Source organism: Ovis canadensis, chromosome 1 (assembly GCF_042477335.2).
Source record: "Ovis canadensis isolate MfBH-ARS-UI-01 breed Bighorn chromosome 1, ARS-UI_OviCan_v2, whole genome shotgun sequence".
Taxonomy (NCBI): domain Eukaryota; kingdom Metazoa; phylum Chordata; class Mammalia; order Artiodactyla; family Bovidae; genus Ovis; species Ovis canadensis.
In genome coordinates, this window is record NC_091245.1 from 110456422 (window position 1) to 110470194 (window position 13773).

Sequence of the window (13773 nt, forward strand, 5' to 3'; positions counted from 1 at the left end):
GAAGGAAAACAAACTACTTCAAAAGGAAAATAAGTAGCATAAATAGGATGGCTTTTCAGAAGTTCTTTAAAAGATAACATCATTTGAAAGTGACATTTGAAAAGAAACTCATGCAAAGAGGAATGAGACCATTGAAGTGCTAGAGGGGTTGAGGGGGTTGAGGAGAACAGTATCAATTTCCTGAAACCATACAGATTTTAATTTGTTTGAAGAATTTAGAGTGATAATTTGACTGTATAAGAGTGAACTGATGGAGGAAAGGTGGGAGTCAATGTTGGAGAGAATGGTATGGGAGAATACTGTTGAATCTTGTAAAGTGTGACAAGGCTTTGGATTTTATGTTAACCGTAATTGTAGTATTTTATGGTTTTATTGAATGGCATACCCAATTTAACTTTAAAATATGTCAATTTGGTTTTGTTATGGAAAATATATTAGAATGGAACAAGAGTAGGATCAAGGAGAGTGGGGAGAATATTATGGAATTAATTCAGTAGAGAGATATTGGAAATTTATATCAGGAGAAACACTAAAGAGAAAAAGGAAGGGAAAACAAAACAAAAGAAAAGATTTGAGGATATATTTTGAAGGATTGACACATGATAATAATGAAGGACTAGAAGAAAATTGGAAATAAACTTTGAAATGTTCTTGCCCAAGCACAGAGAAACAAAAGCATTAAGCTTTCAGGATGGGAAAATTGAAAATTTACCTGTGAGCTTTAATAAATATTCAAAGATTGGAAAATTATAATCTTATAATTAAAGAACTCTCTTTTTAACAAGTTAAGTTTTAAAATATTTTAATACACCCAGGTAGGATTGTTAAGAGGTATTTGGATATAAAAGTCTAAAGCTCAGAAAAGAGTTCTGGTTTGGAGATATAAATTCAAGACTTGTTGACATCAGTAGAGATGGAATTTAAATTCTTAGGAATAACTCTGAGAATCTAAGAAGACAGGGCTACATGACAAGACCACTGATAAAGACCAATTAGAGAGTTAAGAAAATCAAGAGACATTGATAACATGGAATCTGAGAGACAAACTTTTCTTAAGAGGAACTGATTACCTGCATAAGGAGCTCGATAAGAGGAAAGGCAAGATGTACCTAATGGGTTTGGCAGTGTGGAGGTCAGTAATGACTGTGGCAAAATATTGGCTGAAAGGTCTGAACCAAAACCAGATTGAAATGGGTTGAAAAGTGAATAGGATGTGAAGAACAAAAGATAGATTGTGCCATTCATTATATTGAGAAATGTGACTGGAAAAGAACAGAGAAATAGACCCCTAGCTGGCTGGACATATATGACCAAGGAAATATGTGCTGTGCTGTGCTTAGTCCCTCAGTTGTCCAATTCTTTGCAACCCCTTGAATTATGGCCTGCCTGGCACCTCTGTCCATGGGGATTCACCAGACAAGAATACTGGAGTAGATAGCCCGTTCCCTTCTCCAGAGGATCTTCCCAACCCAGGCATTGAACCCAGTTCTCCCACATTGCAGGAGGATTCTTTACCATCTAAGCCACCAGGAGAGCTCAAGAATACTGGAGTGGGTAGCCTATCCCTTCTCCAGGGGATCTTCCCAATCCAGGAATCGAATGAGGGTCTCCTGCATTGCAGGCAGATTCTCTACCAGCTGAGCTACTAGGGAAGCCTGAAGGAAATGTGTAGGCTTGTTTTTAAGAATGGAGATACTAAAGTATTCTTAAATGCAGAAAGCACTGTTCAAGTAAATAGTAAAAGCATAAAGATGTAAGAAATAAAGAAAACATAAAGAAGTAAAGCCTTTGAGAATGTAAGAGGAAATGGGATTCATTGCATATGTGATGATAGGAAGATTATTACAGGCTAGGACAAAGATAAATAGAATTTTTTGAGAACAACATTGTGGAGGAAAGACCTTGGTAGAATGTCAGTGCTGGGTGGGACTAGCTCTCTCTCCCTTCCGGAAGATGGTTCTCTTAATGGCCTTAATGAGTTCCTTGTTGCGAAGACTGTAGATAATTGGGTTGACTAGTGGTGTTAGTACAGAGTAGACTACAGCAAGCGTCCGATCAAGGGTCAATGAATAGCTCTCCTTCAGCCGCACATACATGAAGATGATGCTCCCAAAGAAGATGAGGACCACAATAAGATGGGAAGCACATGTAGAGAAGGCCTTCTTTCTTCCTGCGATCGTTTTTATCTGCAGCACAGTCCCAATGATTCTTCCATAAGACACCATAATAAAGAGGAAGGTGATAAGGATGATGAAGGCATTGATGGCAAAGTCCACCAGGACATTAGTGGATGTGTCCTTGCAGGCCAGGCTCAGAAGAGGTGGAAAGTCACAGAAGATGTGCTGAATTTCATTGTAGCCACAAAAAGGGAGCTTGGAGACCAGGATGACTTCAGATATGGGACATAGAAAGCCACAGGTCCAACAACCAGCAGCCATCTTGGCACAGAGCATGGGGGTCATAACTGCAGGATAGTGGAGGGGCCGGCAAATGGCCAGGTATCGGTCATAGGCCATTGCTGTAAGAAGGTAGCATTCAGAGGCCCCTAGGGAGTGGAAGAAGTAGGTCTGAAGGAGGCATCCTGAAAAAGAAATGGTCTTCTTATCACTGAGAAGATTAGCTAGCATCTTGGGGATAGTGGTGGCTGTATACCACAGCTCCAAGAAGGAAAGAATACTGACAAAGTGGTACATGGGTGTGTGTAGGGCTGCATCCAGTCGTATGACTAGGAAGATGAGCATGTTGCCGCAGATAGTGAACAGGTATGCCAACAGCAGCAGGACAAAAATCCAGCCCCTGATATGTCCCACCCTGGGGAAACCAAGGAGCACAAATTCAGACAGGCTTGAATGGTTGTGTGGCTCCATGAGAGGCTGAGGTGAGGAAGGAAAGAAGAAATTAAATTGAAGTAATGCAAAATTCAACTCAAAATTTTCTCTTTACTGTTTAGTTGTTTTTTTTTTTTTTAATTTAAAGGCAGAACTTTTATTACTACTACCACTGCTATTGCTATTTGCAGATGACACCACCCTTATGGCAGAAAGTGAAGAGGAGCTAAAAGGCCTCTTGATGAAAGTTAAAGAAGAGAGTGAAAAAGTTGGCTTAAAGCTCAGCATTCAGAAAACGAAGATCATGGCATCTGGTCCCATCACTTCATGGGAAATAGATGTGGAAACAGTGTCAGACTTTATTTTGGGGGGCTTCAAAATCACTGCAGATGGTGACTGCTGTGATGAAATTAAAAGACGCTTACTCCTTGGAAGAAAAGTTATGACCAACCTAGATAGCCTATTCAAAAGCAGAAACATTACTTTGCCGACTAAGGTCCATCTAGTCAAGGCTATGGTTTTTCCTGTGGTCATATATGGATGTGAGAGTTGGACTGTGAAGAAGGCTGAGCACCGAAGAATTGATGCTTTTGAACTGTGGTGTTGGAGAAGACTCTTGAGAGTCCCTTGGACTGCAAGGAGATCCAACCAGTCCATTCTAAAGGAGATCAACCCTGGAATTTCTTTGGAAGGAATGATGCTAAAGCTGAAACTCCAATACTTTGGCCACCTCATGCGAAAAGTTGACTCATTGGAAAAGACTCTCATGCTGGGAGGGATTGGGGGCAGTAGGAGAAGGGGACGACAGAGGATGAGATGGCTGGATGGCATCACTGACTTGATGGACATGAGTCTGAGTGAACTCCAGGAGATGGTGATGGACAGAGAGGCTTGGCATGCTGCGATTCATGGGGTCGCAAAGAGTTGGACACGACTGAGCGACTGAACTGAACTGAACTTGACTGAACTGAAAAATAACAATAACTAACTTTCGTTAGCACTCACTGTGCACTGAGCATTTTACAAGTGCTTTGCATTCAATATTTTACTTAATTTTCACACATCCAATCAGATAAGTACCATTGCTATACATGTTTTACCAATGGTAAAATTTAAGAGAAAATAGTGAGATTATGAAGATTTTCTATTTCATATAGATACCATGGTACAGAAACAGAATTTCACCTTATGCATGCTACCTCCATGTTATTTACCTCTATGCTATGTGACCTTCCCCAAGCATTCTGTTCCCCTAACCTGGTTCATAGTTTTTCCTTCAGTCAGGTCTCCAAAGGTTTGAGACAGGAGGTAGATGCACTCTCCCCATCCCCACCCCCACAGGGTAAAGTAACTAGACATTCATTCCCTGTGGACTGAAACTCCAAGATGAGACCAGCAGAACAATTAAGAGAGGAGGCTGGCCCCTGCCCAGACCACATATTTCTCATTCTCAAAGTCAGGAGACCTCCCGAACCACACATGAAATCCACCTTGGCTAAGAGATGTGTGTGCACACATGGGACAATCCTGAAATATACTAAATATGAACAGTGAGCCAGAAAAATCAAAATGATTGGCCAAAGAAAACCTGGAAAATAAAACTAATTCAAACTGCCACAAGAGTGTGACTCAGGGACTCTCTGAGTCTGCCCTTTTGTCTATCTACACATATTGTATTATTTTCCTCCTAGAAAATACTTTACGTGTTTCACTACTTTTCATCTTTGTGGGAATTCTTTTCTGCAAAGCTGAAGGGCCTTTGTCACTGATCACTGGTCTAATGGCTAGGATATGGTGTTTTCACTGCCATGACCCAGCCTCAACCTCTGGCCAGGAACCTAAGCCCTGTTTCAAGCTGTTGCAGGCCGAGGCCACTCGAGTTCAGGGTGAATTTTGTTGATGAGATTAATGCAGTGACAAGCCTTTTCTAATTGTTCAGCTCACCGCTCTAAAACTTTATGTATCCGGCATAAGGAATACAGAACGAAACAAGCTATAATCCTTGTGTCCAGAAATCTTGCATCCTCCTGGGGAAGAGGACAAAGCAGTCATCTTGATACAGCCTGTGAAGTACAGAACACTACAGAGTGCTAAGGCAGGGGCCCATTTCTCAGACCAGGAAGACTGAGAAAGGCTTCTCAGAGGAGGAAGCCTTTGAATAGAATTTTCCAGGAAGAGTAGGAGTTACCTGGAAGAGGAAAAAAAACATTTCAGACAAAAAGCACACACGCAGATGATGAACAGAAAGCAGCCTGATTTAGGGAAACACATGCTTGCCGGTACGATGGGGCAACTGGGAAAGCTCACCGAATGATTTAGGATCTTACCCCAAAAGGTCGGGGGTGCCATTGAAGAATATTAGATCAGTAAATGACATAATCATATGCAGAATTTGAAAACATCACTGATATTTGACTACTTTAACCAAGCTCAGAGATGAAGGTGTGAATTTGCCTGTGGGTATCACTGATGGAAAGATCAGTGGAGTGTTAACACATCTGGTAAGAGAATGAAGGCTAAAAAATAAACATGATAAAGTGGCAGTTAGTATAAATCCTACATTTTCAGAAAAACAGAAATAGGTGAGAAATATATATCTGGCTTAATGATATTTCATAGGAACAAATATCAGACATTCTTATTCTCAAGACCAAAGTGAAGCAGATTCAAAAAGAAAAAGAAAGGAAAAGAAAAGAAACCATCATAACTAAAAACAAACAAACAAAAAACCCCACAAGTAATGTGACTTTAAATGCATAAAAATGATAACCAATGTCAGTCACATCACATTTACAGAGGGCTGTCCAATGGCACCTCACTCCAGTACTCTTGCCTAGAAAATCTGATGGATGGAGGAGCCTGGAAGGCTGCAGTCCTTGAGGGTTGGACAGGACTGAGCGACTTCACTTTCACTTTCCACTTTCATGCATTGGAAAAGGAAATGGCAACCCACTCCAGTGTTCTTGCCTGGAGAATCTCAAGAAAGGGAGAGCCTGGTAGGAGGCCATCTATGGGGTCGCACAGAGTCAGACACGACTGAAACGACTTAGCAGTAGCAGCAGCAGTCCATATTATAGTCCCCAAACTGACAAACTGCAGTCTCTTCCTATTTTTGTAGTCCTAATATTTGTCATAACTTATTAAAGGTATTCAGTAAAAGCTAATTGCTTAATCAAACAAATAAATGTGGAAATTATTTAAAAATTAGTAGATTCCCCTCCCAATAGTTTCCCTTCAACTCATACCTCATACCTTAAATTTAAACATTGTTCCCAAACCCAAAATACCCTGCAGAGGAAATCAAATTCTGGGCTTGATATTTGTAAATCCTAAAATGACTCAAAGTAATTAGTGTTTAAGACATCCTCTTGAATCTATTCTAATTCTAAAGGTATTATATATTAACCTCTCTAATTGCAAGAGACAAATATGCTAAAACAGAAATCTTTGCCTGATCACAACCTGGCACCTTTGTTCCTCTGCACCATTTGCTTCTGGTTTACCTCTCAGCCCATTTTTTCCATCTGGTAACTTGCTTCTCATCCTTTACAATGAGGTCAAATGTCAACTCGTTAGTGACACCTTTTCTGAATCCCCCAGAAAATGTGTATTCCTTCTTCAAAGTCCTCAAATGTTTGCAGAGTCCACTTAACACATTGCATTAACTTTATAATGTCTGTATTCCTCATAAACTGTAAGATCTTTGAGAGCAAATGTGATACCTTATTAACTATTGTATATCCCCCACCAGTGCCTAGAACAATGAGGATAGAAGTTGTCAGCTCATTGTTTCTTGATCATACTTGAATTTTTTGTAGATAAATTTGTTTTTCTATTGCATTTGAACACATCCTTCTTGTTCTTTTGGTGTCTTAAGTTTAATATGCCTACTAAACTTAGCAGCTCGTTTTGTCTTGCCTTCTTTCCCCTAATTCTGTCGAAAACCATTACTCTGACCCACCCAGAAAAGTTAAATCCAAGAAATATTTTGATCATTTTTTGTGTATAGGTAAGGATTATTGAGGGGCTTCTCTGGTGGCTCAGGTGGCAAAGAACCTGCCTGCCAGTGCAGAAGATTCAAGAGACACAGTTTCAGTCACCTGGAGACTCCCATGGATTCTCTAGGGAAGAATTGTAGGAGGGCTTGGAGTTTGAGTTTTACCTGCTAGAAGACAGACGTGGTTTCTATCCAAGTGCCCTCCTAGGAACCTAGCCTAAGCCTGATTCTCATCTGTATCTGGGGCTGTATCCCCCTTGCCTGTGTCCCTCGTGGCCTGAGACAGTCTATGGGGTTGCTAAGTGGCAGACATGACTGAGTGAGCACATTATTGATGATATTGATGAATGAGAGTTATTCATGATATTTTATCTTTCTACAAATTAGCTTTGTTTCAACAAAGCTAACTGTATGTGTAGGTTGAGTAAGTTCTTACAAACATTGAATAATTTCAGTAGGACTCTGAAGACCTCTAGATCTTAACACTGGTTCATCATCAAGTGTCTTTAACATCCCCAGTGAGAGAGCTATGTACAGCCCTCTCCACATGAAATGTTTTCAAATACAGCTAGCTGCTCCTGAGATGATACAATATCTCATTAGACCTTCTTAGTTACAGTACCTATGTCATGAATGATTTTCTCAGAAACCTCTACTCTCTGCCATCTTTGCCAGAATGTAGCCAGTCTACAGCAGTATACAGGGAAACTTCTTGTCTCTCAAAATAGCCATTAGCCAATCTCTTGGCTGTAGAGTGAAATTAAGTATCAAAGAGGACAGTGGATAAGGTAACCTGTAAAGTTTCCTCTAAATTAGAAACTCTGATTCTCAGAATTGGACATCTCAAGTCCCCACCATTTAAGTCATCTTTCTGCCAACCCAACTCTCTAACTTCAAAATATTATGTTTTCAAATCCTTTATTAGAGGTCCCCCCTTTCAGATCCTCAGATCACCTACCAGCCACTGAACATCATTTGGTATCTTCCTTTGTCTCTCTCGCTTTGCTCAGGTATATGTGGGAGATAGAGACTGTACCTAGAAGCCTTTTCTCCTCTTTAAGAAATTCCATCCCCATGGGGCAGAGTCCCCAGAGCTAACCTTGACTGTCTCAGGCCACGAGGGACACAGGCAAGGGGGACACCTTCAGCCTCAGATGCAGATGAAAATCAGGCTTAGGCGAGGTTCCCGGGAAAGCATTTAGATAGAGGCCACGTCTATCTTTTACCAGGTGGACTCAGAGAAGCCTTTCCCCAAATGCTTGCCATCTTTTCACCAGTTCTTCAACTCCTATTCCTCTCCCCATTGCTAGTGACTTCTCAACAGACTCTTGAACTCTGGCTCTGCAGAAATGACCCCCAACCTTACAATTCTTCCCATAAACATACATTCATATTTCCTTGTCTTGCCTCACAAGTCCAAAAAGACTTTGTATATCCTCTCATCTTTTCAAATAATGAGTTTTCCTAATTATTTTCCCAATCCAGCCTAACATTGTTCATTCTTTGAGAAAACTTTCTGATAGGAGTGGTTGTTCTGGAAATTTAAAAAAAAAAAAGCTTAGAGCCTCAGAAACCTAAATTTCAGTCTGGCTCTCATAAAATACCCATTTAATGATCATTTGCTAAGTATGTTGTTCTAAGTAGAATGTATGTATCAACTGATATGATAGTTGCAATTTCTCTATGAGGTTGCTGCTGCTAAGTCGCTTCAGTCGTGTCAACTCTGTGCAACCCCATAGATGGCAGCCCATCAGGCACCCCTGTCCTTGGGATTCTCCAGGCAAGAACACTGGAGTGGGTTGCCATTTCCTTCTCTAATGCATGAAAGTGAAAAGTGAAAGTGAAGTTGCTCAGTTGTGTCTGACTCTTAGCGACCCCATGGACTGCAGCCCACCAGGCTCCTCCATCCACGGGATTCTCCAGGCAAGAGTACTGGAGTGGGGTGCCATTGCCTTCTCTGCTATGAGGTTGGTACAACTGTTATTCTCATGTTAAACTCTCTGAAGCACAGAGAGTTTAAAAATATATCCAAGATCACACAGCTAGTACAAATCCTTGTCAGGATTATGAAGCAAAGTGTGCTGACCCCAGAACCTGTGCTCATCACTTCTAAGCTCACTGCCTTCAGTGGTTGATGGAATAACCAAGGGCACATAGTCACCTGGCCACCACTCATTATCTATGTGCCCTGAAGCAGTCATTCATCTCTGTGAATCTATATTGTCTCATGTATAAATCTGTGTTGTGAGGGTTATGTGAAAATTAATAGGAAAAGTAACTATATTGGTTCTAAAATGTGTCCGCACATATTTCTGTTTCACTTAGTAGATGTAGAGTAGATATTTTTTCATTAAATTCCTCCAAATAACTGTGAAGGCATCTAAATTACTTAACCACTCATAACCTATTTTCTTCACCTTTAAAGTGTGTATATTTAGGTTGCTTTTAGAATTAGAGCACACAGCAATGCCTTCCACACAGTGGACAAGAACACACCTTAGAGTTTAACAAAATTTAACTTATTGCAATGAGAGAGAGTGCACATCATATGGACTGTGGAGCATTTCAGTAAAGGGTTGTTAGAAAAGAATTTATTTTAGTGGTATGGTTTCATGTTAGGTGATTCAAGGCAAGGTCCAAAGAAGCAGGAATGGATCTGAATTGGATCCTGTCAGTTACTGGAGATAATTCTGTGACTGAGTATCTTAATAACTTTAATTAGAAGGTAAACTAAACTTGCAGTTGATAAGCAGTAGTCAGTGCTAGTGACTCAACAGTCTCACCTCCTGAAAAGAGCAACGAGGCCACCAAGATTTCACACAAAAATAGAAATCACCTAAATCTATTATGTTTTTTAATCACACTTCCCTCTACTTGGGACAGTCCTAGAAAAGAATTCTGTTACTGTATCCCTCTACCCTGACCCCTTTCACCAATGTAATACCACCTCATTCTTACAGTAACATCTCTTCCTCAAAGAAGTCTGATCTGATCACACTATATAAATACCCTATCTATATATATGCCCTCTCTTTCAGTGCTTTTTCTGTCCATTGCATCCTAGCCATTCCTTTCACAGAACAAATTTTAATTACTTATTCATATGTTTATTTCTTTATCAATATATGATAAAGCTGGTGAAGAGAAAGGCCAACTGTGCTTAATACGTCATTCAGTGCCAAGTATTTTTTCTTGCACAAAGTAGATATTCAAGAACTATACACTGAATGAATAAATAAGAAAAGGCTTTTCTGATACCCTCTATCACACCCATAAACATACACAATATTTATAACCAAGATAGGCCAGATTCTCGTATTAGATGCTTGCAGAAAACTATAAATTTCTACATTCCTCCCATTTCTAATAATTTATTATCTATTTCCAAATTGAATGTAAGCTTCATGAAGGTAGAGATGTTTTTTGCTCTGTATTTGTCCATTCAATGCTATATTTGGGGTTTTTGGGGAGCCATGCCATTCAGCTTGTGGAATCCCAGTTCTCTGACAAGGGATTGAATGCAGGCCAGGCAGTGAAAGCCAGGAATCCTAATCACTAGGTCACCAGGAAACTCTCATTCAATGCTATATTTTTTATTGCCTAATATAGTGTCTGGATTAGAAAAAATATTTAGTATAATTTTAAAACTGGATATAAAAATTTTCCTGCCAATATTTGTTTGGGAAGTTTTATTATGGTTGTGGTACTTTTTTGTTTGTTTGTTTTGAAAACCAAGCACAAGGCCCTTTCTTAACTACATTAAAGTTTATCTTATGAAATTCAATCAATTTTCTAAGAGCTTTCAGATACTTTTAGATTTTGATTCTGCCAGTTGCCCTTTTGTGTATTCCTTCCAACTTTACCCACAAATCTGACAAGTGTATAATTTAGATTCTCTGATGGTTCACTGGGTAAAGAATCTGCCTGCAATGCAGGAGACACAGGAGACATTGGTTTGATCCCTTGGTCAGAAAGATCACCTGGAGGAGGAGATGGAAACCCACTCCAGTATTCTTGCCTGGAGAATTTCATGGACAGAGGAGCCTGGCGGGCTATAGTCCACGGGATCAGAAAATCAAACGCAATTAAGCACACCAGGTTATTAGTGAAACTTTTGAGTGCCACTGCTGATTGAGTAGAGACTGCTGTGAGAGACCCCAGATCCTTTTTATGAAAGTCATTTTGAAATAAACATTTCTTAGGAAAAGAAGAGATAAGAGTGAAAAAGCTGGCTTGATACTCAGCATTCAAAAAACTAAGATCATGGCATCTAGTCCCATCACTTCACGGCAAATAGATAGGGAAACAATTTAAACAGTGACAGACTTTATTTTCTTGTGCTCCAAAACCACTGCAGATGGTGATTGCAGCCATGAAATTAAAAGACACTTGCTCCTTGGAAGAAAAGTTATGACAAACCTAGACAACATATTAAAAAGCAAAGACATTACTTTGCCAGCAAAGGTCTGTCTAGTCAAAGCTATGGTTTTTCCAATAGTCACGCATGGATGTGAGAGCTAGACCATAAAGAAGGTTGAGCACCAAAGAATTAATGCTTTTGAATTGTGGTGTTGGGGAAGACTCTTGGGAGTCCCTTGGACTGCAAGGAGATCAAACCAGTTAATCCTAAAGGAAATCATCCCTGAATATTCATTGGAAGGGCTGATACTGAATCTGAAGCTCCAATACTTTGGCCACCTGATGAGAAGAACTGACTCTCTGGAAAAGACCCTGATGCTGGGAAAGATTGAAGGCAGGAGGAGAAGGAGATGACAGAGGATGTGTTGAGGTCCTTAATGGACTGGAACCTGGTGCTCCGGAGTCTACTAATAAGAAAGAAAAGGGGAGAGAAAGAGGCTGATATTCCTTGGTTTACACAGAAAGCCAATAAGCCCATGCATGGGGCTTTGCTCTGTTCATGATGGCCTCAGGTGTCCTCTCGAGGGGGTGAAGGCTCAGAGCACCTTCTCAAGAGGGTCTTAGAAGCCCAGACAGGAAATTGAACCCAGAGGGCCTCTGTGCTCCAGGGGATCAGCCTGAAAAAGACAGAGAGAGAGAGAGAGAGGGAGAGAGAGAGAGAGAAAGCAAGACATGGGGACCAAAGCTCTGATGGAGCTGAGGTGTTTTGTTCAACACCGTGTGTCTTACAAGGCAGCTATTTTCAGCAGAGATAAAATAAAAACTTACGAGTTATCAAGGAAACATGAGGTCATCCATATGAAAGAGAGAGGGTTGTAAATAATCACTTTTACCATCTGGTTCATACAAAGGAAGAGGGTCATAACTAGTTGCTTATCACTGTATGGAAATGCATGCATACTTCAGCCCCTGGGAGTAGCTTGTTGCTTCACTTAATTCCTGAATATTCAGGAATTAATAAGGGACAGAGGATTCATGACAGATCCAAAACAGCACACAGGAAGCCTCCTGTTAAATGCTTCCTGACAGATGAGATGGCTGAATGGCATCACCGATTCAGTGGATGTGAGTTTGAGCAAGCTCCAGGAGATGGTGAAGGACAGGGAAGCCTGGCGTGCTGCACCCCATGGGGTAACAAAGAGAGAGTGACTGAACAGCAGCAGTGACAAGAAAAAGTTTATTTTTTTTTCTAGCTATAAGTGTTGTAGCCACGTTTTTCGGGAAACAAACTCACTCAGAAGGACAGTGCAGATAGTGGAATGCAGTTTATTACACCGGCAGGCCCACAGCAGAGTCTCCTCTTAGCTAAGGACCCCAACCAGTGTTTGTGAAAATCTTTTATACCCCATGTGTACGTGTCTGAACCCACCACTCCAAATTCCTTGAGACTTACATAAACCAAGGAAAATACAATCCCAATAACCCCATCATTCACGTGCTATGTGCTCATGTGCTCAAACAGTCAAACAGTTAGCCAATAATCAATAAACCTGAGGTTACACTCCAATAGATACAGAAAATTTTATGCCCTGTCTGGAGGAAGGGATGATTAGTGTAAGTTTTCTCTTAGGTGATGACTAACCTAGATATGATCTTCAAGGTTCCCCTGTCTGGAGGGGGTCTTATCCTTCTGTTGCTGTTTTCATAAGCACTAAACACAGAGCTCAGAGTCCATTGGAAAGGTGGACAAGCATGATCAGCATGAACAGGCCTAAGATGGAGTGCAGGCCCTATGAATTCCTTCTTCATAAGCTGTCCTAACAAAACTCTCATCCAAAGCACATTTTTGCTTTTCTCCCCAGATATATTCAGGCCATATTCATATGACTGGAATCACGTAGGCAGGGAGAAATAGAAGATAAGAAGCCCAGGTAATAACTGAGTAAAGCCAAAAGAAAGTATTGTGTAAAACCTCAAAAAATGGTATCACAGAATCTGAATCAGCAGTGAGATGTCTAACCAACTTGAAAATGGTAAGTGACCACTTATTAATTTGTCCTGAGAATATAATTTGCCCTAAGATTATAATTTACTCAACTCTATGTTTACCAGTCTATACATTATTAGATGATATATAAATACTGGAGCTTCCCAGGTAGTGCTAGTGGTAAAGAATACACCTGCCAATGCAGGAAATGCAAGACACATGGATCGCGAAGATATCTTGAAGAAGGAAATGGCAATCCACTCCAGTACTCTTGCCAGGAGAATCCCATGGACAGAGGAACCTGCCAGACTACAGTCCATGGGGTCACAAAGAGTCAGACCCATGTCAGACGAGAGTCGTGTCTGACTCTTTGTGACTGTTGGCATGGATGGGCGAACTTCTTATTAGAACCAGAGAGGAAGTATTTTATGTTTTTCAAATCCTATGTCTCTGTCACAACCCTTCAGCCCTGTGGCTGCAGCACAAAAGTAGCCATTGACAATATATAAATTAATGGATGAGGTTGTGTTCCACAAAGTTTGTTTTCAAAAACAGTTGATGTATCTGATTTGGTCCATGGACCATAGTTGTATCCAAGGCTA

At 40.5% G+C, this 13773-nt stretch overlaps 1 protein-coding gene across 1 annotated transcript; it reads right to left on the reverse strand.

Moving 5' to 3' along the window:
- Positions 1-1913: 1913 nt before the first annotated feature.
- On the reverse strand, positions 1914-2867 carry OR6N2 (olfactory receptor family 6 subfamily N member 2). The gene has a single exon (XM_069571806.1). It carries the CDS (start codon positions 2865-2867, stop codon positions 1914-1916), a length of 954 nt encoding a protein of 317 aa, XP_069427907.1.
- Between the last annotated feature and the right edge of the window lie 10906 nt (positions 2868-13773).